The 23676-nt window shown below is 43.1% G+C and overlaps 2 protein-coding genes across 3 annotated transcripts in view; both read right to left on the reverse strand.

Annotated features, from left to right (window-relative positions):
* The window catches only part of LOC105865181 (glucosaminyl (N-acetyl) transferase 2 (I blood group)), an 87213-nt gene extending 73327 nt beyond the window's left edge, over positions 1-13886 (reverse strand). Inside the window, exon 1 of one of the 2 annotated variants that reach the window (XM_076010461.1) lies at positions 12955-13886. In XM_076010461.1, coding sequence (XP_075866576.1) covers positions 12955-13885 — 931 coding nt within the window. In that variant the 5' untranslated portion in view covers position 13886. Of the gene's footprint in view, positions 1-1028; positions 4091-12954 lie in introns of those variants that run through there. The other variant, XM_012753576.3, reaches the window with a different exon arrangement.
* A 444-nt stretch (positions 13887-14330) lies between these two features.
* LOC105865110 (N-acetyllactosaminide beta-1,6-N-acetylglucosaminyl-transferase-like) lies at positions 14331-23436 on the reverse strand. Its single transcript, XM_012753474.3, has 2 exons — positions 22078-23436; positions 14331-14415 (listed from the first exon to the last, which is right to left on the reverse strand). The coding sequence occupies exons 1-2, from the start codon at positions 23006-23008 to the stop codon at positions 14363-14365; spliced, it is 984 nt and encodes a 327-aa protein (XP_012608928.2). The 5' UTR covers positions 23009-23436; the 3' UTR covers positions 14331-14362.
* Between the last annotated feature and the right edge of the window lie 240 nt (positions 23437-23676).

Raw genomic sequence — 23676 nt, forward strand, 5'->3', positions numbered from 1 at the left:
AGGTTTGACCTGCCCATCTAAAGAGACCATGAATCTCCTTCTGACATTGATTCCAGTTACTTTTCCCCTTGAACTGTGAGGCTGAATTTTGATTTTGAATTCAACTAGCAAAACTAAGTAGGTTCAATGTAAACAACTGGAGATTATTCAAATCATTTGGAACATTGACTGAAGGAGAGGTTGAGTTATACTAATTTAGTAGCAACCGAGACTTAATTGAAAATCACCTAAAAGGGGGGAGAGGGCGGGTATATACATACATAATGAGTGAGATGTGCACCATCTGGGGGATGGTCATGCTGGAGACTCAGACTTGTGGGGGGAGGGAGGGAAAGGGCATTTATTGAAACCTTAAAATTTGTACCCCCATAATATGCCGATAAAAAAATTCAATTAGACCCCCCCCCAACAAAAAGAACATCAGTCAGGCTTAGGAAACCCATGTTTATAACTGGTGCATTCACTTATTAGCTGTGTATTTTGTTTCAATTCCATGAAAGAATGTGAAAATGAAGAATTTTAAAAGTTTTAATCTGATCCCATTTTGAAAGGATGGGAGCTTCAACAGGGCCAAAATGTTATTAAAATGTTCAAATTGCCATTCATATTTTATCTATAATATTTATTCCCAATTTTAAGTGCATTACTACACTCAAAGGAGAATTAGGGTTAATTTTTCATTTGTATGGCCAGTGTTCCCTCAATCTTTTGCCCCGTGCCAAGGCCACAGCACTCACTTGGGGTGAGTCTGTGGGCCCAGAAAAGCAGCTTGGTGAATCAGCAAAAATCAAATCAGATAGCCGATTTTCCACCTCTGCCCTGTTAATTGCAAGGCCTCGGTTTTCATCTGTAAAATGGACATGAGGTGTATCTTCCACTCTGTGAACAGAGCTATGGTGAATTTTTTTTAAACATTTGAAACTGCGAAGAAGTTTGATTGTTAGTTTCTTTTTACTCTTTTCTAAGCAGTTTAATATTAACCATGCAATATTTATTCATTAAAAACAAAAGTTAAGAGACATACATACCAGGAATCCTATTGAGTGTTACCCAGAAGTGCTCGTCGGGGCTGTAGGTGTCCTTGGACCAGGAGAGTAAGTCAAGTGCCTGCTGGTCTTGGAGGACAAAGTTGGCAAATTCCCTTGTGAGAGCCACATAGGCGGTGCCAAAGTAAATGGTCATATTGTGAGGAGGAGGACTTTTGAATGCTGCTGTTTTAAGCACATAGGAATTTCTGTTGTCTAATAATTCTCGGTGGACATACTTGGTCCGTCCAATTGCGTGATCGGGGGGCAGCACCCCTGGGGTAATATTTTTCCCTTTAAATCCTTTCAGATACTGAACTATTTCCCTGTTGGTTTTCAGGGGGAAGTCTTGCCCACAGGTGTTGACGGCGTACTTCCAGGGAACCTGGGAGGCCACCAGGTCTTGCAGGCAGTTGAGGTCGGCCTGGAGCCTGGAAATTCCACCGTAGACAACTGGCTCCATCTTGGACGCCAGGAAAGCATTTGGGAAGCAGCTCAGTAGCTGTTTCACTGCTTCCTTAAACACATCTGTTGCCTTCTTGTCCAGGTGCACACAATAGACATTTTGGGGCATATAAATTGCCCTGAAGAGTCTCTCAAAAGTGCTGAAATCTTTGTGGATGGTCACTGTGTAAGCCAAAGGAAATGCAGCCTCTTCTTCAGAGAGTGTTTCTGTAATATAATGACTTTGAACCATGTACTCATAACAGGTAGATTCATCGAGAGTAGTTTTCAATCCATTTTCTGTTGAGTAAAAAACCTTCCCCTTTAAAATCTGATGACAGGCTTCTGCTAATAGAGAAGCGTTGGACAGAGCTGCCCTCAGAAAACGTTTATTCTCCCATAACTCACTATTGTAAACAAAGATAAAAATCAGAGCAGTAATAAGAGACAAGCTGAAAAGACATTGCTTCCAAGAACCCATCATTCAAAACCAGGAAATGAGTAAATGTCTCTAGAGGTATGATCGGAGGGTGGATAGATTTAACTTACATTTTCCCAGCATCCAAAATCACCCTCTCGATAGATGCAGCTCCGATCGGCAGTCCTGTGCCCTCCCGGTTGACGGTTCTTGTCCTCTTCTTTCTTCCTTCCCTTTTCATTTACTGCTCTGTTGCGTTTTCACTTTTCTGTGACACATTTCTGAAGTAGCTCCTTTGCATTCGCTCTGCCCTGTCTCCTGCTGATCGTCACCTGTTTCTACGCGAAAGCAAATTGCCTCAGGGAAGATCTGGCTCCGGTGGGTCCACCTGTTGGCACGGTGAAATCACTGGTGGGTCCGGAGACCATTCTGCAAGTCTTTGCTCTAGGACTTCAACCCCAGCTTCTTCTCCCGGCCACAGGCTGGTAACTGTGTCAGCTCCCCGGCTTCCTGTTAATCATTGCACTCAGCTGGCTGAGTTTGTTTGCTTAAACGGCACTGCTAAGTTAAAAGCTTCAGTTCGAAGCATGTGAATACCGCCTGGAGAGATATTCTGTCAATAAATATGTAGTGCTTAAAAATAAATCGCTTAACTGTCTTTTTCCACATACATCCCCTTCCCCCTCCACGTTGGCTGGGTATGCTACAAAGAATGGTGTACAACTGGCTATTGGACCAGATTCTTTCCAGAACTTCATTTCCTCTGCTGCTTGGTAAGGTCCTTTAAAAGGTACATTAATTAGCAAGTTTACCTCACCATCTAAATCATTGCACAAAGGGATCTGGCACTCTGATGAATAAAAGCTAACTTATTTTTTAAAAATACCAGAAGAACTAATAGCCTATTGTGAGCCCAAAACTGCACAGAAGCTAAAATTAGTTAATGTCAAATTTATTTCACTCTGTCCCACAAAGGATACAGGCAAAGCACCCAGATGCCTCCGTTTTGGATGTTCCTGAACTTAAGGAGAGAGGCTCTTAGATTCAGATTTATAACTGTGTTAAAGGGAGTTTTTCTATCCATACAAAATGAGAATAATTTTACCATCCATAGGTCGATCGTGAGATTAAAGTGAGATAGCATATAGAAAGAGTTAATCACCGTGTCTAGGAAGAGGTGGGGCTGAAAAAGAAGAGACATAACTGCAGGAGAGTAAAGATGCCCATTCACTCACACACTCACTCACACACACACACACACACACACACACACACACACACACACCCTCTCCCTACAGTCATACTTCAAAGAAATCACACGACACAATACTGCCTCTCTTTTGAAATCTTGTTACTTCTCCTTTCCTCCTTCCTCTGAGAGCTCACACCAATTAGATTACATGTCTAGAGCAGTACCGATGAGTTTTGTAGCACTTGGTGGTTAGCTGCACACCACGTGAATGCGTGTCCTATTGGTGCCGAGCTCACGTGTTCCTCTGTTTGCAGCTCCTGGCGCTGTCTGTACACAGCAGGCAATCAAATATTTATTGATTGATGCTGGAGTTCTCATTTCCCTGTTTCCATGATCGCATTAGTAAGAGATTCCAGGTATTTCTGATTTGTAGGAGAAGTATACTTGTGTCTTTGAATGTGATACATTCAACACACCTATATTTTCAATACATCTTTTTAATTATAAGACAATAATACAGACAGTTTGTAAACAGTGTTTTCACATCCTGCACTTTTTGTAAACACAGTATTTTCATGTCCTGTGCTTTCATTTTCTTCTTGCCCATAGACAGACACAGTTTGATTTTATTAGGAACATAGGGAGGTGCAAGGCAACATCCTGCTTTTTGCACTTTCCATAGCATTACTTGGGCTTCATTGGGCATTGTCTTCACAACCACTACTTTAGAACATTAGACTGAAATTATTATTGGTTTTTTTCTCCTACCTCAGCTGGAAGCTAAATGGATTTTTTTTGTTTGGTTGGTTGGTTTTTTTTGAGAAGGTCTTGCTCTGTCACCCAGGCTAGAGTACAGTGGCATCATCGTAGCTCACTGCAACCTCAAACTCCTGGGTTCAAGTGATCCTCCTGCCTCAGCCTCCCAGGTAGCTGGGACTATAGGCATATGCCACCATGCCCCGCTAATTTTTCTATTTTTTGTAGAGATGGGGTCTTGCTCTTGCTCAGGCTAGTCTCAAACTCTTGGCTCAAGCAATCCTCCTGTCTCGGCCTTCCAGAGTGCTAGGATTACAGGCGTGAGCCACCGTGAGCTCACTGGGTTTAGTTACAGGGTGATGGAACATTCGCATTTTGTGCTTTGCTGTAGTGGAGTCTTTACTTGTACCTCACCTGAAATGCTACAAGAGTCCTTGTATTTGGAGCTCTGGAAACATTAATGATTATTTAAAATAGTATCTGTGGCCGAGCACAGTGGATCACACCTAATCCTAGCACTTTGGGAGGCAAAGATGGGAGGATCGCTTAAGACCAGGAGTTTGAAACCAGCCTAGGCAACAGCAAGACCACATCTTTATGAGAAAATTTTAAAAATTAGCCGGCTGTGGTGGCAAGCTCCTGTAGGCCCAGCTACTTGGGAGGCTGAGGCAGGAGGATCGCTTAAGCCTGGGAGTTGGAGGTTGGAATGAGCTATGATGATGCCCCTGCACTCTAGCCCAGGTGACAGAGTGAAACCCTGTCTCAAAAATAAATAAATAAATATATTACCTAATTAAAATATCATCTTTGACAATGCTAGCCGTTTTTAAAGGAATTAGTATGAACCTGTTTTCTTTTCCATCAACGCCACGCTATCTGATGCTTTTTCTCTTGGTGGACTCACGGGAAACACTGGCTCTCCTGAGCCTCCGGCTTTCCTGCTGCCCCTCTGCAACCTACCACTGCTCGTTCTTCAAAATTCTAGGCTCTCTGCTCTGCATTTGTGTGCAGTAATGGGAGGGGAGAGTTGTGGGTGAGTGGCCAAAAAAGAGCTGAGATTGTTCAACCCAGCTTGAACATTAGATCAAAATTAGTACCCTCAATTCTAAATTGAGGCCAGTGATCAGGTGGGAAGGAGAATTCTGAACAAATTGGGAAGCAGTACGGACCTAGAGTTCGGTCACCCAATAAATGGCAGGGTGTACATTATGTTCAAGCTCTAATTGCTCAATTCTCCATAACACATACTCTTACAAATTCTCACTCCTGGACATAAACTAATTTTTATTGTTCTAAGATAACTGCACTTAGAGTTTAATCTCAACAACTGATTGTAGAAAGGGGAGCAAAAAAATGGCTTTCCTTTCTATGACCTGAGGCCAGTTTTCCTTACATTTTTTTTGAGACAGAGTCTTGCTTAATTGCCCAGGCTAGAGTGAGTGCCGTGGCGTCAGCCTCGCTCACAGCAACCTCAAACTCCTGGGCTCAAGCAATCCTCCTGCCTCAGCCTCCCCAGTAGCTGGAACTACAGGCGTGCGCCACCATGCCTGGCTAATTTTTTCTATATATATATATATATATTTTTAGTTGGCCAATTAATTTCTTTCTATTTATAGTAGAGACGGGGGTCTCACTCTTGCTCAGGGTGGTTTTGAACTCCTGACCTTGAGCGATCTGCCTGCCTCGGCCTCCCAGAGTGCTAAGATTACAGGCGTGAGCCACCGCGCCCGGCTCTTACCTTAATTATTCATGAACCATATGACAAATCCCCAAATTGCTTTTCACATATTCATTTTATCACGACATTGCCTCTATGCCCAAGTTAGAAACCAAAGAGGCCAATAGAAACTCTCGCGGTGTCTACAAAAGCCTGGTGAGGTCTCAGAGAGAGAACAGCTTGGATTAAATTGGTTTGTTAATCTCAAGTACATTGTGTCTTTTTTGCTATTCTAGGTGTTTTCCTGTGCTCTCCCTGCTCTTTCTATTTATTACTGTTGTATTCAGCACCTTGTTTTATCTTCATGAATGTGCCTTTAGAATAATAGGTAATGCCTTGAACCAACAAGGTTTAAATCCTGTGATTAAAAAGAGCCTTGGATTGCATGTCAGAAAGTCTCCAGGTGAACCAAGGCCACTCTTGACAAGCCTGGAGCCCTTGACCAACTCATTTGATCTCATACCTCAGCTTCCTCCTTTCTTTTTTTCTCTTGATAAAGGTTTGATTTTATTTCAAGTGCAATGAAAAGCCGTGAAGAGATTTAAATAAGGAGGTGATGGGGTTTTAGGCTGTTTCAAAACTGTATTTAATTTTTTTTTTAATTTTTAAAATTTCAGAATATTACAAGGGTATACTCTTTGGTTACATAATTTGCTTTTGTACAGTTTGAGTAAAAGTTATAAGTGTGCCCATCCACCCAGTTAGTATTCATTGTACCCAAAAGGTGTGAATTACCCACTCTCTCCTCCCGTCTACCACCGGCTGGATTTCCATTGAGATTTACTTCCATATATGTACACAAAAATGTTCATCAATTTGTTCCATTTTAGTATTGCGTACATTCTACAGAGCCAAGGACATAATCAATACAGGAAATAGACAACCTACAGAATGGGAGAAAATATTTGCATGCTATACATGGAACAAAGGGCTGATAACCAGAATATACGTAAAACTCAAGCAAATCAGCAAGAAAAAAATCAAACAACCTTATGGAAAGGTGGGCAGAAGACATGAATAGAAACTTTACAAATCAAGAAAGACTAATGGCCAACTAACACATGAAAAAGTGCTCAGTGTCTCTAATCATTAGGGAAATGCAAATTATAAGCACAACGACATATCACTTAACTCCCGTAGGAACAACTCCTATCAAAAAGTCCCAAAGCAAAAGAAGCTGGCATGGATGCAGAGAGATAAGAACACTCACACACTGTTGCTGGGACTACAAACTAGTACAACCTCTATGGAAAGCAGTATGCAGACATCTCAAAGAACTAAAAGTAGACCTACCATTTGATCCAGCAATCCCACTACTAGATATTTACCCAAAGAAAAAAAAGACATTTTATCATAGAGACACTGGCACTCAAATGTTTATAGCAGCACAATGCACAATCGCAAAGATGTGGAAACAACCCAAGTGCCCATCATTACATGGGTGGATTAATAAAATGTGCTCTGCGTATGTCATGGAGTAGTACTCAGCCTTAAGAAAGGGGATCTCAGGATCCTTTGTGACAACCTGGATGGAACTGGAGACCATTCTACTAAGTGAAGTACATTAAGCATGGAAAAGCAGCTTCCTCTTGAGAGAATCTGACAAAGCAATCCTGAAGGATCTCACAGGTAGGAGGGGACCTAAGTTAGTTTCTTAGGGCATCTAACTCCCAACTTTGGCTTCCTTCCTAGCAAGGTCACCACACCTCTAAGTCCTGGTTCCTCAACTCCAAAGTCAAGGCAACAGCAATCTCTGGGCTGTGCTGGGAGGATACCTAAAGCACCCAGCACAGGGCAGGCCAGAGACATCAGGGCACATTTTAGACCATGAGGGAAAGCCTTGGGGAAGAAAAGGGTGTGTGTACACAGAGAAATCCTGTGGGTTGTGACAGTTTAACAAGAGTAGCTGGAAACAGAGTAATAGTGAAAGGCTAGAGAAAGCTGGTGTTTTCAAGCTCAATTAAATACCAGTGGAGGCCATGCAAGGCTGAGACAAGAGGCTGAAAGATAAAGAGCAGGTCAGGACTAGGTAGAGTCTGCTCCTCAAAGGCACTTTCCAGCTGCACATGAAAAGATACCTGGCAACCTCAGGGCCTAGATGCCAAGTGCTAAAGAAGACTGAGGCTGAGAACCTCATTTGTCTTAGCAGCCCAACTTTTCTCTGTTGCAGAAAGGTATCCTGGCGTTGGAGTTTGGGTGTGTTTTATAGGCTGGGATTATGGGGAGAAGGTAGAACAGGGATCTAATTCCAGGGCCCCAGTTGTGTTTTTTCACTTTTCTGGATTTCTGTTCTTTCCTTCCTCTCAGCTATTTCTCAGAAAGTCCTTGATAGCATTTTGAAGTTATAGATGATAAAATCACTGCTATACGTAGGGATTTACAAGGGAGTGTCCGGGAGACCTTAAGCTTGGATCACTAAGAAAAACATTATGAAGGAATGTAGTGGCCAGGCGTGGTGGCTCCTGCCTGTAATCCTTGGACTTTGGAAGGCCAAAGCCCAAGCCAGAAGATGGCTTGAGGCCAGGAGTTCTAGGTTGCAGTGAGCTATGATCACACTACTCTACTCTAGCCTGGGTCAAAGAACAAAATCCTGTGACTAAAAAAACAAGAAAAGAGAGAGAGAGAAAAGAAAAGAAAAAAAAAAAAAAACCAGGATGTCCCCTGCGTTTTTCTAGCCACAATATGCTGTTCAATCAGAACACAGTGCAAAGAAACAGATCCCTCATGAGCCCTAGGTGAGGGCTCCCTGAGCCCTGGCATTGCAATCTCCCCATTTCTTCTGCAAAACCACAGGCACTGAGTGCTGCCTCCTCCCTATGTGACCTCTGCTACCAGGCGGGGAAAGACACTCTTTACAAGCAATGAGTGTCAAAGGGCCAAATATAAAAATAAGGAAAACAGAGAAGTAGCTTTGAGTTTGGCAAACCTGAATTGACTTAGTGCATCTGTCTTTAACCTGAGAAGATGAATTTTCATAGATTGCAATACTACTCTACTACTTTTCTACATGGGAGTCCAGGCCTTCATTTTCAGTTTTACCTATTATCAAACGAAGTCATACCTCACAGGAATGTTTCAGGAGCGACGCATTCCATAAAATACGTTTTAAACACCAGACAGTGCCAAATGCCTTCCTGAACTCTGGAAACATTTTCCTTGCCCGAAGGGAACTGAGGAACATCATGTAAACCATGAAGTTAGAAATGAATGTTGTCCTTTCATGAAAAGTTAAAAGTTGTAATTAAGATATCCACAGAGAGGAATGCTGTAGCAGGACAGATGAAACATCATAGAGCCCAGTGGGTTCATCGCATGATGACACAACGTACTAATGTGCTACTCTTTGGGGGAAAGAAAAGAAAGCCTTCAAAAACAGAAATCTCATGTGCCACAACCAAATGATTCATTCACTCATTCAACAGGATTTGTGTACTTATTTATGCCAGGCACTGTGCTAGGTTCTGGCAATATAAGATATTGAATGTAGCCCAAATGAGTACAAGCCTACTGGACCTTAAACTGCTCGCGGGGAATGAATATCCCCTCTCCCTGCAGTAGTTTCCCAGCAGGTTGTCCTCGACCTACCTCTGTTCCCAGGACGATAAAATTGCCCAGAAGTCACACACAGCAAGAACTCTAAGCCACTTTAAGGGAAAGGCAGTTTAACTGTAGCATTTTGAGTGCAATTACACACACTGGAAAACGAAAGTGGGAGGACTCTTGGCCCTCAGTCCCACCCTAGAAGGCAGGCCCTCAAGAGCCTCTGGGACAAGCTCCACATCCAGGAGGAGCCTGCTCAAGTGTGGGTTCCTCGAGCTGCTGCAGTCCAGGTGCTACCCAAAGCCAGCGCATCCCTGCCATGCAGAGTCCTGGAGGATTCAGAATTTAGATTTCAGGATTTCAGAGTTCAGGATTCAGAATCCTGAAGTCTTCCAAAGCCAGAGTCTTATAAGAAGCTGCTCAGGGAGGTAACTGCCTTGCTGTAAGTAGATCTCCACTAGGACACTCAATTAGTGTTCGGATCATTACTCTTTGGTATTTTCCTGAGACTAGTGTCCACTTTACCCACTCGGAGGCTGCTTTTTTCAGAGGGGAACTTGTGGATTCCCTTCATGGACCCCTCATCCTTAAGCCTCCGCCTTTGCATTTAGTTGCTGGTAGGAAATCCTGTAGCCTTGGCCCCAGGGTGACCTCTAGCTGACTGACATCAGTGCTCTGCCCAGATGCCTTCCCGCTGGGGAAGCCAGACTCCAAGGTGGCCCCAGGGTTAGTGGAACACGCTGTGCTGGGAGGCGGAAGGCAGGCTCTCTCCTCTGCAGCACACGCTGTGGACCTTGAGCAAGTCCATCCTGTCTCTGAACCTCAGGTTTCTCCCAGGGTAAGGCAAACAGGCTCTGCACATGCCCCACTGTCCAAAACAGTCGTAAAGTATCTTTCCTATTGAAAAGTACAATTTCAGTGGTGTCGACTGGTTCTTTTCTCCTTCATCTTACACTTGTACGCACGTGTTAGACCTAGATCTGAGTTTAGCTTGCTCACTAGCATGTGACATTTCTCCATGGCCTGGCATTCCGTACCATTTGCAAAAGCATAAAAGGTAGACACCGGTCCACAGGAATTTTGCTGGAGAGAGAAATAAAATGCTGCCTACAATGCTTCTATACATCTTACCAGCAAAGGCTCGAAATCATCTAATATTCATGGTTTAGAAGAGAAACATTACACAAAGTAAATTTAACAGAGTTTAACTGAGCGAGAACGATTCCGGAATGAGGCCGCCCTCCACAACCGGAAGGGGTTCAGAGTGACTCCAGCACTGCCGTGCGGTCTGACAGGGAATTTATGGACAGAAAAAAAGAAAGTAACATACAGAAAATGGAAGTGAGGTACAGAAATAGCCAATTGGTTACAGCTCCAGATTTGCCTTATTTGAACGTGGTTTGGGCATTTGGCCCCCTCTATTGGCGGAAAGTTGATAGAGCAAGAGTAGCTTACAGCCTGTTTACACATCAGGTAGGTAGGTTGCAAGTCACTATGTCTGGAGGAACCTTTAGGCGGAACTTAAAATATGTAAGGAGACGGTTTTAGACTAAACTTAATTTAACACGTTTATATGCATCAGTCTCTTACCAACCAGAGCCTGGAGACGGAGGTCGGGGGTGGGGCAGGAGGGACAGCTGTCAGGGAGAATCTAATTGGTTTTACTTATTGGGAAAGACCAGTTAAGTCAAATCACAGAACAAGCTGATTATTCCTTGGTAATTACCTAATTATTTTGCCATTTCATCCTGCCCATTCAAATAATCTCAGTCCTACCCAGCCCCTTACAGCTTCCATTCTTTTCTGTAAATACCCTTATCCTTTCTTCTACTGGTCTCCCAACCTCTTCCTCTCCATTGAAATTCCCTGCCTGCCATCAAGGCAACTGGCAACGCACAAAGAACAAGAAAAATGACCAGCATATGCACACTAGGGAAATTATAAATAAAATAAAATAAATAAAAACAGCAATGCAGATCTTTTTCTCCTTAATCAAGTCGCTTTCAAAAAGAGATACATCAGAATACCCATTGTTAGCAGAGGTGTGATTGCTGGTGGTGGACTCATGGAAAATTAGGACGTCTTTTGGAAAGCAATTTTGCAATATGAATCAAGAACTTAAATAGTGGCTATCTTTCAAACCAGTAAGTTTGAATTCCAAATACAATAACATTAAAATGTGGCATAGCTTTATGTGAAGAAATGTTACTTATCTTTGATGTTACTTCACATTGACTACAAATGCATTTTACACTGTTAAAAACTGAAACCAGGCCGGGCGCGGTGGCTCACGCCTGTAATCCTAGCTCTCTGGGAGGCCGAGGCGGGCGGATTGCTCGAGGTCAGGAGTTCAAAACCAGCCTGAGCAAGAGCAAGACCCCGTCTCTACTATAAATAGAAAGAAATTAATTGGCCAACTGATATATAAATGTAAAAAATTAGCCGGGCATGGTGGCGAATGCCTGTAGTCCCAGCTACTTGGGAGGCTGAGGCAGTAGGATCGCTTGAGCCCAGGAGTTTGAGGTTGCTGTGAGCTAGGCTGACGCCATGGCACTCACTCTAGCCTGGACAACAAAGTGAGACTCTGTCTCAAAAAAAAAAAAAAAAAACTGAAACCAATGCTCAAACTTTGAGGAATTGGTGAGCAAATTATGGTACATCCATAGCATGAAAAAAATGTAATTATTTCATGTTTTTAATCACACAGTAGCATTATTATGATTAGTGTTAAATGAAAGTAGCAGGAAACAAAAGTATATAATCAATGTACCCTAACTTTGTAAAGCAAAGCACACAAAGGAGCTAAATAATGCAAATAAGTTCATAGCAATTACTTCTCAGTTTGCATAGTGTACAGTTTTTACTGGTCTTATTTATGCTTTTCTGTATTTCCCAGATTTTCTGCAATGAGACTGAATTTTATAAGGAAAAAATGTTTTAAAATATCTGCCCACAATAACCAGTACAGGGTTTTAAACTTTTGGCTGAAGAGTGAGTTCCCAAAGACACACAGATGCCTGGCCTACACAGGGTTTCCATTCATGAATCACAATGAGGCTGCCAGGCGGCCGTGGTCCAAAGACAGTTGACAGGTCACCTGGCTGATGTTTGTTAATTCTTGAAATTCTTGATGACTTTTGACATTTTTTTATTTGGAGAGAGTTGCATTATTTCAAATTGTTCTTATAGAGATTGTATTGACATTCTCAGATCCCAAATTTTTGAGACTCAAATAATTCAAATTCACAGAAAATGAAACCAGAATGAACAATCGATATTGAAGACACTATATTTCTAAACAACACACTATCATTGCTTAAAAAATAGTTTTGGCAGTGTCACATCAGAGATTTGTGGCATACAATGCCAGCAGAAAGTTAATAAGCATGTTTCATAAGCAGATAGTATGTTTAGTGATACATAAGAAGACATTGATAATTTATTTTACATTAATTCATTGAAACAGACATGCAAAACTGTCTACAGCAGCGGTCCCCAACATATTTGGCACCAGGTACTGGTTCATGGGAGACAGGATTCCCACAGACCAGGGGATGGCCGTGGCGAGGGACAGAGAGCCGCAGTGAATACAGATGACCCTTCGCTCACTCGCCCCGCACCCGCCACCCGCTGTGAGGCCTGGTGCCTAACAGGCCGCGGACGGGTACCTGTTCCCGCATGGGAGTTGGGGACCGTGGGTCTACAGGAAGTTCATAAAGTCTGGAAACATAGGTGCATACACATAATGCCATCAAGGACATTTTCAGTGCGTCAAACACGCACACACACACACACACACACACACACACACACAGGTACACACTGCAGACTTTGTGTAGAATGGAAATCAAGTGCCACATACCTGGAATCCTATTGAGTGTCACCCAGAAATGCTCATCAGGAGAGTATGTGTCCTTCGACCACTCAAGTAAATTAACCGCCCTCTGGTCTTGAAGAACAAAATCCGCGAACTCCCTTGTAAGGGCCACGTAGGCAGAGCCAAAGTAAATGGTCAGATCATGAGGAGGAGCACTTTTTCTCATCCAAGTCCACAGCATAAAGGAAAACAAACGGTATCTCTGCTCCAAGTGCATGTATTTGGTCCTTCTGGTAATATGAGGAGGAGGCAGCACCCCTGGGGTAATGTTTTTCCCTTTAAATCCTTTCAGGTGCTGAACTATTTCCCTGTTGGTTTTCAGGGGGAAGTCTTGCCCACAGGTGTTGATGGCGTACTTCCAGGGGACCTGGGAGGCCACCAGGTCTTGCAGGCAGTTGAGGTCGGCCTGGAGCCTGGAAATTCCTGCGTAGACCACGGACTCCCTCTTTGAAGCCACAAAGGCATTTGCGAAGCAGCTCAGTAGTTTTCCAACAGCATCTTTGAAAGCAGCTGGGGCCTTCTCATCCACGTGAACGCAGTAGATGTTCTGGGGAGCGTAAATAGCCCTGAAGAGCCTTTCAAATGTAGCAAAGTCCTTGTGGATGACCATGACATACGCCAAAGGGAACTCGGCTTCCTCTTTGGACAGAGCTTCCATTATGTAGTGATTTTGGACTAAGTATTGTTGGCAGGTTATGCTTCTCAGTGGTGTCACTGGTGTACTTTCATCCACGAAAATCTCCTTTCCTGCCATAATCATGTCACAAACTTCTGCAAGGTCTGAAGAGTTTGAGATTTTCCCTACTCGCAGGTATTTTCGCAGGAATAAATTTTTGGTATACAGGAAGAAAAGGGTTATAGACATGGCCACAAACCCCACGACCAACCCAAACACCTTCAGCTTCATTTTCCTCATGATCTCTTCTTAATTTTTCACTTGCCTGACTTCATACATACTACTGCCAAAGTTGGTCTGCAGGGCCCTGTGCAGACTGTCAGGAAGTCTGCTCTAACTTCTTATTTCCAGCAAGAAGAGAAATGTTACCGTTACTTAAGGGAAGGGAGATCAACTACAAGTCTGTATCCTTTTCTTATATTGCAGGAATAGAGTGGATCTGCGGGCATGAGCCAGTGGGGCCAAGTGACCACTGAGCAAGAGCTGGGCATGTTTGGCACCTCTGTCTAGGTCAACCTCAATGGAGACCCTGTCAAATCAGCCATCGCTGCCAACTCAGCGTGGTCTTCCCATGTGGGGTCAGGGTAGAATGGGTGTCCATCTTGCAGCTCTTTTCCCCCACAGAGAGCCACTATCACCATCACTGATGTCACCTTTGAATACAAGGGACACTCTCATTTCTTCATTTTCATGTAGTTATAGTTGTCCTGGGGCAGGTCACTGTTTATATTGACCACACCCAGAATTGCTCAATATCAGGGTCTCTTTACCTAAAAAGAAAGATCAAGAATTCATAGAATTTCTGGGATGGAAATAATCATACAGGTTATTTGCACCACCTCATTTGATTGGCAAATAGAGAGCACTGAAAATGAATTAAATCTCTATCACATTTTTGTCTTCATTCTCTCACTGACAGCTGCATTGACATTATATTCATTTTGCACAGGAGGAAATTAAGCCCAAATTAAGTCAAACTAAGCCCACAGTCTTGCCTGATATCCAGAAATGAGTTAATGGTATCATGGGGTCTCAAACCTAACTCTTCTGACTCTACAGGCCTTCTACCTGGAATGTTCTCTTCTCCTATCTTTTCTTGATGAGTTCCTAGTCATCTTTCAAGTCATGACACTGCTTCATTGGTGACCTCAACCTTCTGTCCCATATCTGAGTTAGGGGCCCTTTCCCTGCCCTAATGTGATCTTGTACTCCCTACCCTTGCTTGTTTGTTTGCTCTACCACTACCCCATAGAGGATTATTTCTTTTCTTTTTTTAAAAAAATAATTTTATATATTTTTCTTTTTAAATTTATGACACATAGTAATTGTACATACTTAATAATAATAATGATAGGCAATAATACCTAATAATCATAGGTAATGCCTTGAATGAACAAGGCTCAAGTAGTGTGGTTAAAAAGAGCCTTGGATTGCATGTCAGAAAGTCTCCAGGTGAACCAAGGCTACAAGTCATTGCCTTGAGCAAGTCATTTCATCTCATACCTCACAGCTTCCTCTTTCTTTTTTTCTCTTGATAAAAGTTTGATTTTATTTCAAATGCAATGAGAAGCCATGGAGAATTTTAAATAAGGGGGTAATGGGGTTTTAGGTTTTTAAAATTATTTTAATATATTTTTTAATTTTTTAAATTTCAGAATATTACAAGGGTACACATGTTTTGGTTATATAATTTGCTTTTGTACAGTTTGAACCAAAGTGGTAAGTGTGCCCTTCACCTAGATAGTGTTCGTTGTACCCAAAAGGTGTGAATTACCCACTCTCTCCTCCCACCTCCCACCTACTGGATTTCCCTTGAGATTTACTTCCATAAGTGCCTGTAAATGTTGATCAATTTCTTCCATTTTAGTATTGTGTACATTCTGCACAGCCAAGGACATAATCAACACAGCAAATAGACAACCTACAGAATGGGAGAAAATATTTGCATGCTATACATGGAACAAAGGGCTGATAACCAGAATATACGTAAAACTCAAGCAAATCAGCAAGAAAAAATCAAACAACCTTATTGAAAAGTGGGCAGATGACATGAATAGAAACTATACAAATCAAGAATGACTAATGGCCAGGCGCGGTGGCTCACGCCTGTAATCCTAGCTCTCTGGGAGGCTGAGGCGGGCGGATTGCTCGAGGTCAGGAGTTCGAAACCAGCCTGAGCAAGAGCAAGACCCCGTCTCTACTATAAATAGAAAGAAATTAATTGGCCAACTAATATATATACAAAAAATTAGCCGGGCATGGTGGCGAATGCCTGTAGTCCCAGCTACTTGGGAGGCTGAGGAAGGAGGATTGCTTGAGCCAGGAGTTTGAGGTTGCTGTGAGCTAGGCTGACGCCATGGCACTCACTCTAGCCTGGGCAACAAAGCGAGACTCTGTCTCAAAAAAAAAAAAAAAAAAGAAAGAAAGACTAATGGCCAACTAACACATGAAAAAGTGCTCAATGTCTCTAATCATCAGGGAATGCAAATTATAAGCACAACGACATATCACTTAACTCCCGTTGGAACAGCTCCTATCAAAAAGTCCCAAAGCAAAAGAAGCTGGCATGGATTCAGAGAGATAAGGACACTCACACACTGTTGCTGGGACTACAAACTAGTACAACCTCGATGGAAAGCAGTATGCAGATATCTCAAAGAACTAAAAGTAGACCTACCATTTGATCCAGCAATCCCACTACTAGGTATTTACCCAAAGAAAAAGAAGACATTTTATCATAAAGACACTGGCACTCCAATGTTTACAGCAGCACAATGCACAATTGCAAAGATGTGGAAACAACCCAAGTGCCCATCATTACATGGGTGAATTAATAAAATGTGCTCTGTGTATGTCATGGAATACTACTCAGCCTTAAAAAAGGGGATCTCAGGATCCTTTGTGACAACCTGGATGGAACTGGAGACATTCTTCTAAGTGAAGTACATTAAACATGGAAAAGCAGCTTCCTCTTGAGAGAATCTGACAAAGCAATCCTGAAGGATCTCACAGGTAGGAGGGGACCTAAGTTAGTTTCTTAGGGCATCTAACTCCCAACTTTGGCTTCCTTCCTAGCAAGGTCACCACACCTCTGAGTCCTGGTTCCTCAACTCCAAAGTCAAGGCAACAGCAATCTCTGGGCTGTGCTGGGAGGATACCTAAGGCACCCAGCACAGGGCGGGCCAGAGACATCAGGGCACATTTTAGACCTTGAGGGAAAGCCTTGGGGAAGAAAAGGGTGTGTGTACACAGAGAAATGGTATGGGTTAGGGTAGTTTAACATAGAGTAGCTGCAAACAGAGTAATAGTGAAAGGCTAGAGAAAGCTGGTGATTTCAAGCTCAATTAAATACCAGTGGAGGCCATGCAAGGCTGAGACAAGAGGCTGAAAGATAAAGGCAAGTCAGGACTAGGTAGAGTCTGCTCCTCAAAGGCGCTTTCCAGCTGCACATGAAAAGATACCTGGCAACCTCAGGGCCTAGATGCCAAGTGCTAAAGAAGAAGACTGAGGCTGAGAACCTCATTTGTCTTAGCAGCCCAACTTTTCTCTGTTACAGAAAGGTATCCTGGCGTTGGAGTTAGGGTGTGTTTTATAGGTTGGGATTATGGGGAGAAGGTAGAACAGGGATCTAATTCCAGGGCCCCAGTTGTGTTTTTTCACTTTTCTGGATTTCTGTTCTTTCCTTCCTCTCAGCTATTTCGCAGAAAGTCCTTGATAGCATTTTGAAGTTATAGGTGATAAAAATCACTGCTATACGTAGGGATTTACAAGGAAGACCATGAGCGTGGATCACTAAGACAAACATTATGAAAGAATGTAGTGGCCAGGCATGCTGGCTCCTGCCTGTAATCCTTGTATTTTGGGAGGCCAAAGCCGGAAGATGGCTTGAGGCCAGGCGTTCTAGGTTGCAGTGAGCTATGATCACACTACTCTACTCTAGCCTGGGTCAAAGAACAAAATCCTGTGACTAAAAAAACAAGAAAAGAGAGAGAGAGAAAAGAAAAGAAAAAAAAAACAAACAGGATGCCCCCTGCGTTTTTCCAGCCACAATATGCTGTTCAATCAGAACACAGTGCAAAGAAACAGATCCCCCATAAGCCCTAGGTGAGGGCTCCCCAAGCCCTGGCATTGCAATCTCCCCATTTCTTCTGCAAAACCACAGGCACTGAGTGCTGCCTCCTCCCTATGTGACCTCCGCCAGCAGGCGGGGAAAGACACTCTTTACAAGCAATGAGTGTCAAAGGCCCAAATATAAAAATAAGGAAAACAGAGAAGTAGCTTTGAGTTTGGCAAACAGGAATTGACTTAGTGCATCTGTCTTTAACCTGAGAAGATGAATTTTCATAGATTGCAATACTACTCTACTACTTTTCTGCATGGGAGTCCAGGCCTTCATTTTCAGTTTTACCTATTATCAAACGAAGTCATACCTCACAGGAATGTTTCAGGAGCGACGCATTCCATAAAATACGTTTTAAACACCAGACAGTGCCAGATGCCTTCCTGAACTCTGGAAACATTTTCCTTGCCCGAAGGGAACTGAGGAACATCATGTAAACCATGAAGTTAGAAATGAATGTTGTCCTTTCACGAAAAGTTAAAAGTTGTCATTAAGATATCCACAGAGAGGAATATGTAGCAGGACAGATGAAACATCATAGAGCCCAGTGGGTTCATCGCATGATGACACAACGTACTAATGTGCTACTCTTTGGGGAAAAGAAAAGAAAGCCTTCAAAAACAGAAATCTCATGTGCCACAACCAAATCATTCATTCACTCATTCAACAGGATTTGTGTACTTATTTATGCCAGGCACTGTGCTAGGTTCTGGCAATATAAGATATTGAATGTAGCCCAAATGAGTACAAGCCTACTGGACCTTAAACTGCTCGCGGGGAATGAATATCCCCTCTCCCTGCAGTAGTTTCCCAGCAGGTTGTCCTCGACCTACCTCTGTTCCCAGGACGATAAAATTGCCCAGAAGTCACACACAGCAAAAGTTCTAAGCCGCTTTAAGGGAAAGGCAGTTAACTGTAGCATTTTGAGTACAATTATACAAACTGGAAAACGAAAGTGGGAGGACTCTTGGCCCTCAGTCCCACCCTAGAAGGCGGGCCCTCAAGAGCCTCTGGGACAAGCTCCACATCCAGGAGGAGCCTGCTCAAGTGTGGGTTCCTCGAGCTGCTGCAGTCCAGGTGCTACCCAAAGCCAGCGCATCCCTGCCATGCAGAGTCCTGGAGGATTCAGAATTTAGATTTCAGGATTTCAGAGTTCAGGATTCAGAATCCTGAAGTCTTCCAAAGCCAGAGTCTTATAAGAAGCTGCTCAGGGAGGTAACTGCCTTGCTGTAAGTAGATCTCCACTAGGACACTCAATTAGTGTTCGGATCATTACTCTTTGGTGTTTTCCTGAGACTAGTGTCCACTGTACTCACTCGGAGGCTGCTTTTTTCACAGGGGAACTTGTGGATTCCCTTCATGGACACCTCATCCTTAAGCCTCCGCCTTTGCATTTAGTTGCTGGTAGGAAATCCTGTAGCCTTGGCCCCAGGGTGACCTCTAGCTGACTGACATCAGTGCTCTGCCCAGATGCCTTCCCGCTGGGGAAGCGGGACTCCAAGGTGGCCCCAGAGTTAGTGGAACACGCTGTGCTGGGAGGCGGAAGGCAGGCTCTCTCCTCTGCAGCACACGCTGTGGACCTTGAGCAAGTCCATCCTGTCTCTGAACCTCAGGTTTCTCCCAGGGTAAGGCAAACAGGCTCTGCACATGCCCCACTGTCCAAAACAGTCGTGAAGTATCTTTCAGATTCGAAAAGCACAATTTCAGTGGTGTCGACTGGTTCTTTTCTCCTTCATCTTACACTGTATGCACGTGTTAGACCTAGATCTGAGTTTAGCTTGCTCACTAGCATGTGACATTTCTCCATGGCCTGCATTCCGTACCATTTGCAAAAGCATAAAAGGTAGACACCGGTCCACAGGAATTTTGCTGGAGAGAGAAATAAAATGCTGCCTACAATGCTTCTATACATCTTACCAGCAAAGGATCGAAATCATCTAATACTCATGGTTTAGACGAGAAACATTACACAAAGTAAATTTAACGGAGTTTAACTGAGCGAGAACCATTCTGGAATGAGGCCCCCCTCCACAACCGGAAGGGGTTCAGAGTGAGGCCTGCACTGCCGTGGGGTCTGACAGGGAATTTATGGACAGAAAAAAAGAAAGTAACATACAGAAAATGGAAGTGAGGTGCAAAAATAACCAATTGGTTACAGCTCCAGATTTGCCTTATTTGAACGTGGTTTGGGCATTTGGCCCCCTCTATTGGCGGAAAGTTGATAGAGCTAGAGTAGCTTACAGCCTGTTTACACATCAGGTAGGTAGGTTGCAGTTCACTATGTCTGGTGGAACCTTTAGGCGGAACTTAAAATATGTAAGGAGACGGTTTTAGACTAAACTTAATTTAACACGTTTATATGCATCAGTCTCTTACCAACCAGAGCCTGGAGACGAAGGTCGGAGGTCGGGGAGGAGGGACAGCTGTCAGGGAGAATCTAATTGGTTTTACTTATTGGGAAAGACCAGTTAAGTCAAACCACAGAACAAGCTGATTTTTCCTTGGTAATTACCTAATTATTTTGCTATTTCATCCTGCCCATTCAAATAATCTCAGTCCTACCCAGCCCCTTACAGCTTCCATTCTTTTCTGTAAATACCCTTATCCTTCCTTCTACTGGTCACCCAACCTCTTCCTCTCCATTGAAATTCCCTGCCTGCCATCAAGGCAACTGGCAACGCACAAAGAACAAGAAAAATGACCAGCATATGCACACTAGGGAAATTATAAATAAAATAAAATAAGTAAAAACAGCAATGCAGATCTTTTTCTCCTTAATCAAGTTGCTTTCAAAAAGAGATACATCAGAATATTCACCGTTAGCAGAGGTGTGATTGCTCGTGGTGGACTCATGGAAAATTAGGATGTCTTTTGGAAAGCAATTTTGCAATATGAATCAAGAACTTAAATAGTGGCTATCTTTCAAACCAGTAAGTTTGAATTCCAAATACAATAACACTAAAATGTGGCATAGCTTTATGTGAAGAAATGTTACTTATCTTTGATGTTACTTAGCATTGACTACAAATGCATTTTACACTGTTAAAAACTGAAACCAATGCTCAAACTTGGAGGAATTGGTGAGCAAATTATGGTACATCCATAGCATGAAAAAAATGCAATTATTTCATGTTTTCAATCACACAGTAGCATTATTATGATTAGTGTTAAATGAAAGTAGCAGGAAACAGAAGTATATAATCAATGTAGCCTAACTTTGTAAAGCAATGCACACAAAGGAGCTAAATAATGCAAATAAGTTCATAGCAATTACTTCTCAGTTTGCATAGTGTACAGTTTTTACTGGTCTTATTTATGCTTTTCTGTATTTCACAGATTTTCTGCAATGAGACTGAATTTTATAAGGAAAAAATGTTTTAAAATATCTGCCCACAATAACCAGTACCGGGTTTTAAACTTTTGGCTGAAGAGTGAGTTCCCAAAGACACACAGATGCCTGGCCTACACAGGGTTTCCATTCATGAATCACAATGAGGCTGCCAGGCGGCCGTGGTCCAAAGACAGTTGACAGGTCACCTGGCTGATGTTTGTTAATTCTTGAAATTCTTGATGACTTTTGACATTTTTTTATTTGGAGAGAGTTGCATTATTTCAAATTGTTCTTATAGAGATTGTATTGACATTCTCAGATCCCAAATTTTTGAGACTCAAATAATTCAAATTCACAGAAAATGAAACCAGAATGAACAATCGATATTGAAGACACTGTATTTCTAAACAACACACTATCATTGCTTAAAAAATAGTTTCGGCAGTGTCACATCAAAGATTTGTGGCATACAATGCCAGCAGAAAGTTAATAAGCATGTTTCATAAGCAGATAGTATGTTTAGTGATACATAAGAAGACACTGATAATTTATTTTACATTAATTCATTGAAGCAGACATGCAAAACTGTCTACGGCAGCGGTCCCCAACATATTTGGCACCAGGTACTGGTTCGTGGAAGACAGTTTTCCCACAGACAGGCGATGGCCGTGGCGAGTGACGAAGAGCCGCGGTGAATGCAGATGACCCTTCGCTCACTCGCCCGCACCCGCCACCCGCTGTGAGGCCTGGTGCCTAACAGGCCGTGCACGGGTACCTGTGCCCGATTGGGGGTTGGGGACCGTGGGTCTACAGGAAGTTCATAAAGTCTGGAAACATAGGTGCATACACATAATGCCATCAAGGACATTTTCAGTGTGTCAAACACGCACGCGCGCGCACACACACACACACACACACACACACACACACACAGGTACACACTGCAGACTTTGTGTAGAATGGAAATCAAGTGCCACGTACCTGGAATCCTATTGAGTGTCACCCAGAAATGCTCATCAGGAGAGTAGGTGTCCTTCGACCACTCAAGTAAATTAACCGCCCTCTGGTCTTGAAGAACAAAATCCGAGAACTCCCTTGTAAGGGCCACGTAGGCAGAGCCAAAGTAAATGGTCAGATCATGAGGAGGAGGACTTTTTCTCATCCAAGTCCACAGCATAAAGGAAAACAAACGGTATCTCTGCTCCAAGTGCATGTATTTGGTCCTTCTGGTAATATGAGGAGGCGGCAGCACCCCTGGGGTAATGTTTTTCCCTTTAAATCCTTTCAGGTGCTGAACTATTTCCCTGTTGGTTTTCAGGGGGAAGTCTTGCCCACAGGTGTTGATGGCGTACTTCCAGGGGACCTGGGAGGCCACCAGGTCTTGCAGGCAGTTGAGGTCGGCCTGGAGCCTGGAAATTCCTGCGTAGACCACGGACTCCCTCTTTGAAGCCACAAAGGCATTTGCGAAGCAGCTCAGTAGTTTTCCAACAGCATCTTTGAAAGCAGCTGGGGCCTTCTCATCCACGTGAACGCAGTAGATGTTCTGGGGAGCGTAAATAGCCCTGAAGAGCCTTTCAAATGTAGCAAAGTCCTTGTGGATGACCATGACATACGCCAAAGGGAACTCGGCTTCCTCTTTGGACAGAGCTTCCATTATGTAGTGATTTTGGACCAAGTATTGTTGGCAGGTTATGCTTCTCAGTGGTGTCACTGGTGTACTTTCATCCAAGAAAATCTCCTTTCCTGCCATAATCATGTCACAAACTTTTGCAAGGTCTGAAGAGTTTGAGATTTTCCCTACTCGCAGGTATTTTCGCAGGAATAAATTTTTGGTATGCAGGAAAGAAAGGGTTATAGACATGGCCACAAACCCCACGACCAACCCAAACACCTTCAGCTTCATTCTCCTCATGATCTCTTCTTAATTTTTCACTTGCCTGACTTCATACACACTACTGCGAAAGTCGCTCTGCAGGGCCCTGTGCAGACTGTCAGGAAGTCTGCTCTAACTTCTTATTTCCAGCAAGAAGAGAAATGTTACCGTTACTTAAGGGAAGGGAGATCAACTACAAGTCTGTATTCTTTTCTTATATTGCAGGAATAGAGTGGATCTGCAGGCATGAGCCAGTGGGGCCAAGTGACCACCGAGCAAGAGCTGGGCATGTTTGGCACCTCTGTCTAGGTCAACCTCAATGGAGACCTTGTCAAATCAGCCATCGCTGCCAACTCAGCGTGGTCTTCCCATGTGGGGTCAGGGTAGAATGGGTGTCCATCTTGCAGGTGTTTTCCATGGCCAGGTCACATTTACATTCACAACACCCAGAATTGCTCAATATCAGGGTCTCTTTACCTAAAAATAAAGATTAAGAATTCATAGAATTTCAGGGCTGGAAGAATCATGCAGATTTTTTGCACCTACTCATTCAACTAGCAAATGTAGAACACTGAAAATGAACCAAAATTAATACCCTATCACATTTTTGTCTTCATTTTCTTGCTGATAACCGTGTTAATATAGTCAGTTTTACACAGGACGAAAGATACACGGACTTGCCTAATATCCAGTAAGGAGTTAATGGT

The sequence above is a fragment of the Microcebus murinus genome, chromosome 15 (genome assembly GCF_040939455.1).
Source record: "Microcebus murinus isolate Inina chromosome 15, M.murinus_Inina_mat1.0, whole genome shotgun sequence".
NCBI classification, from domain to species: Eukaryota; Metazoa; Chordata; class Mammalia; order Primates; family Cheirogaleidae; genus Microcebus; species Microcebus murinus.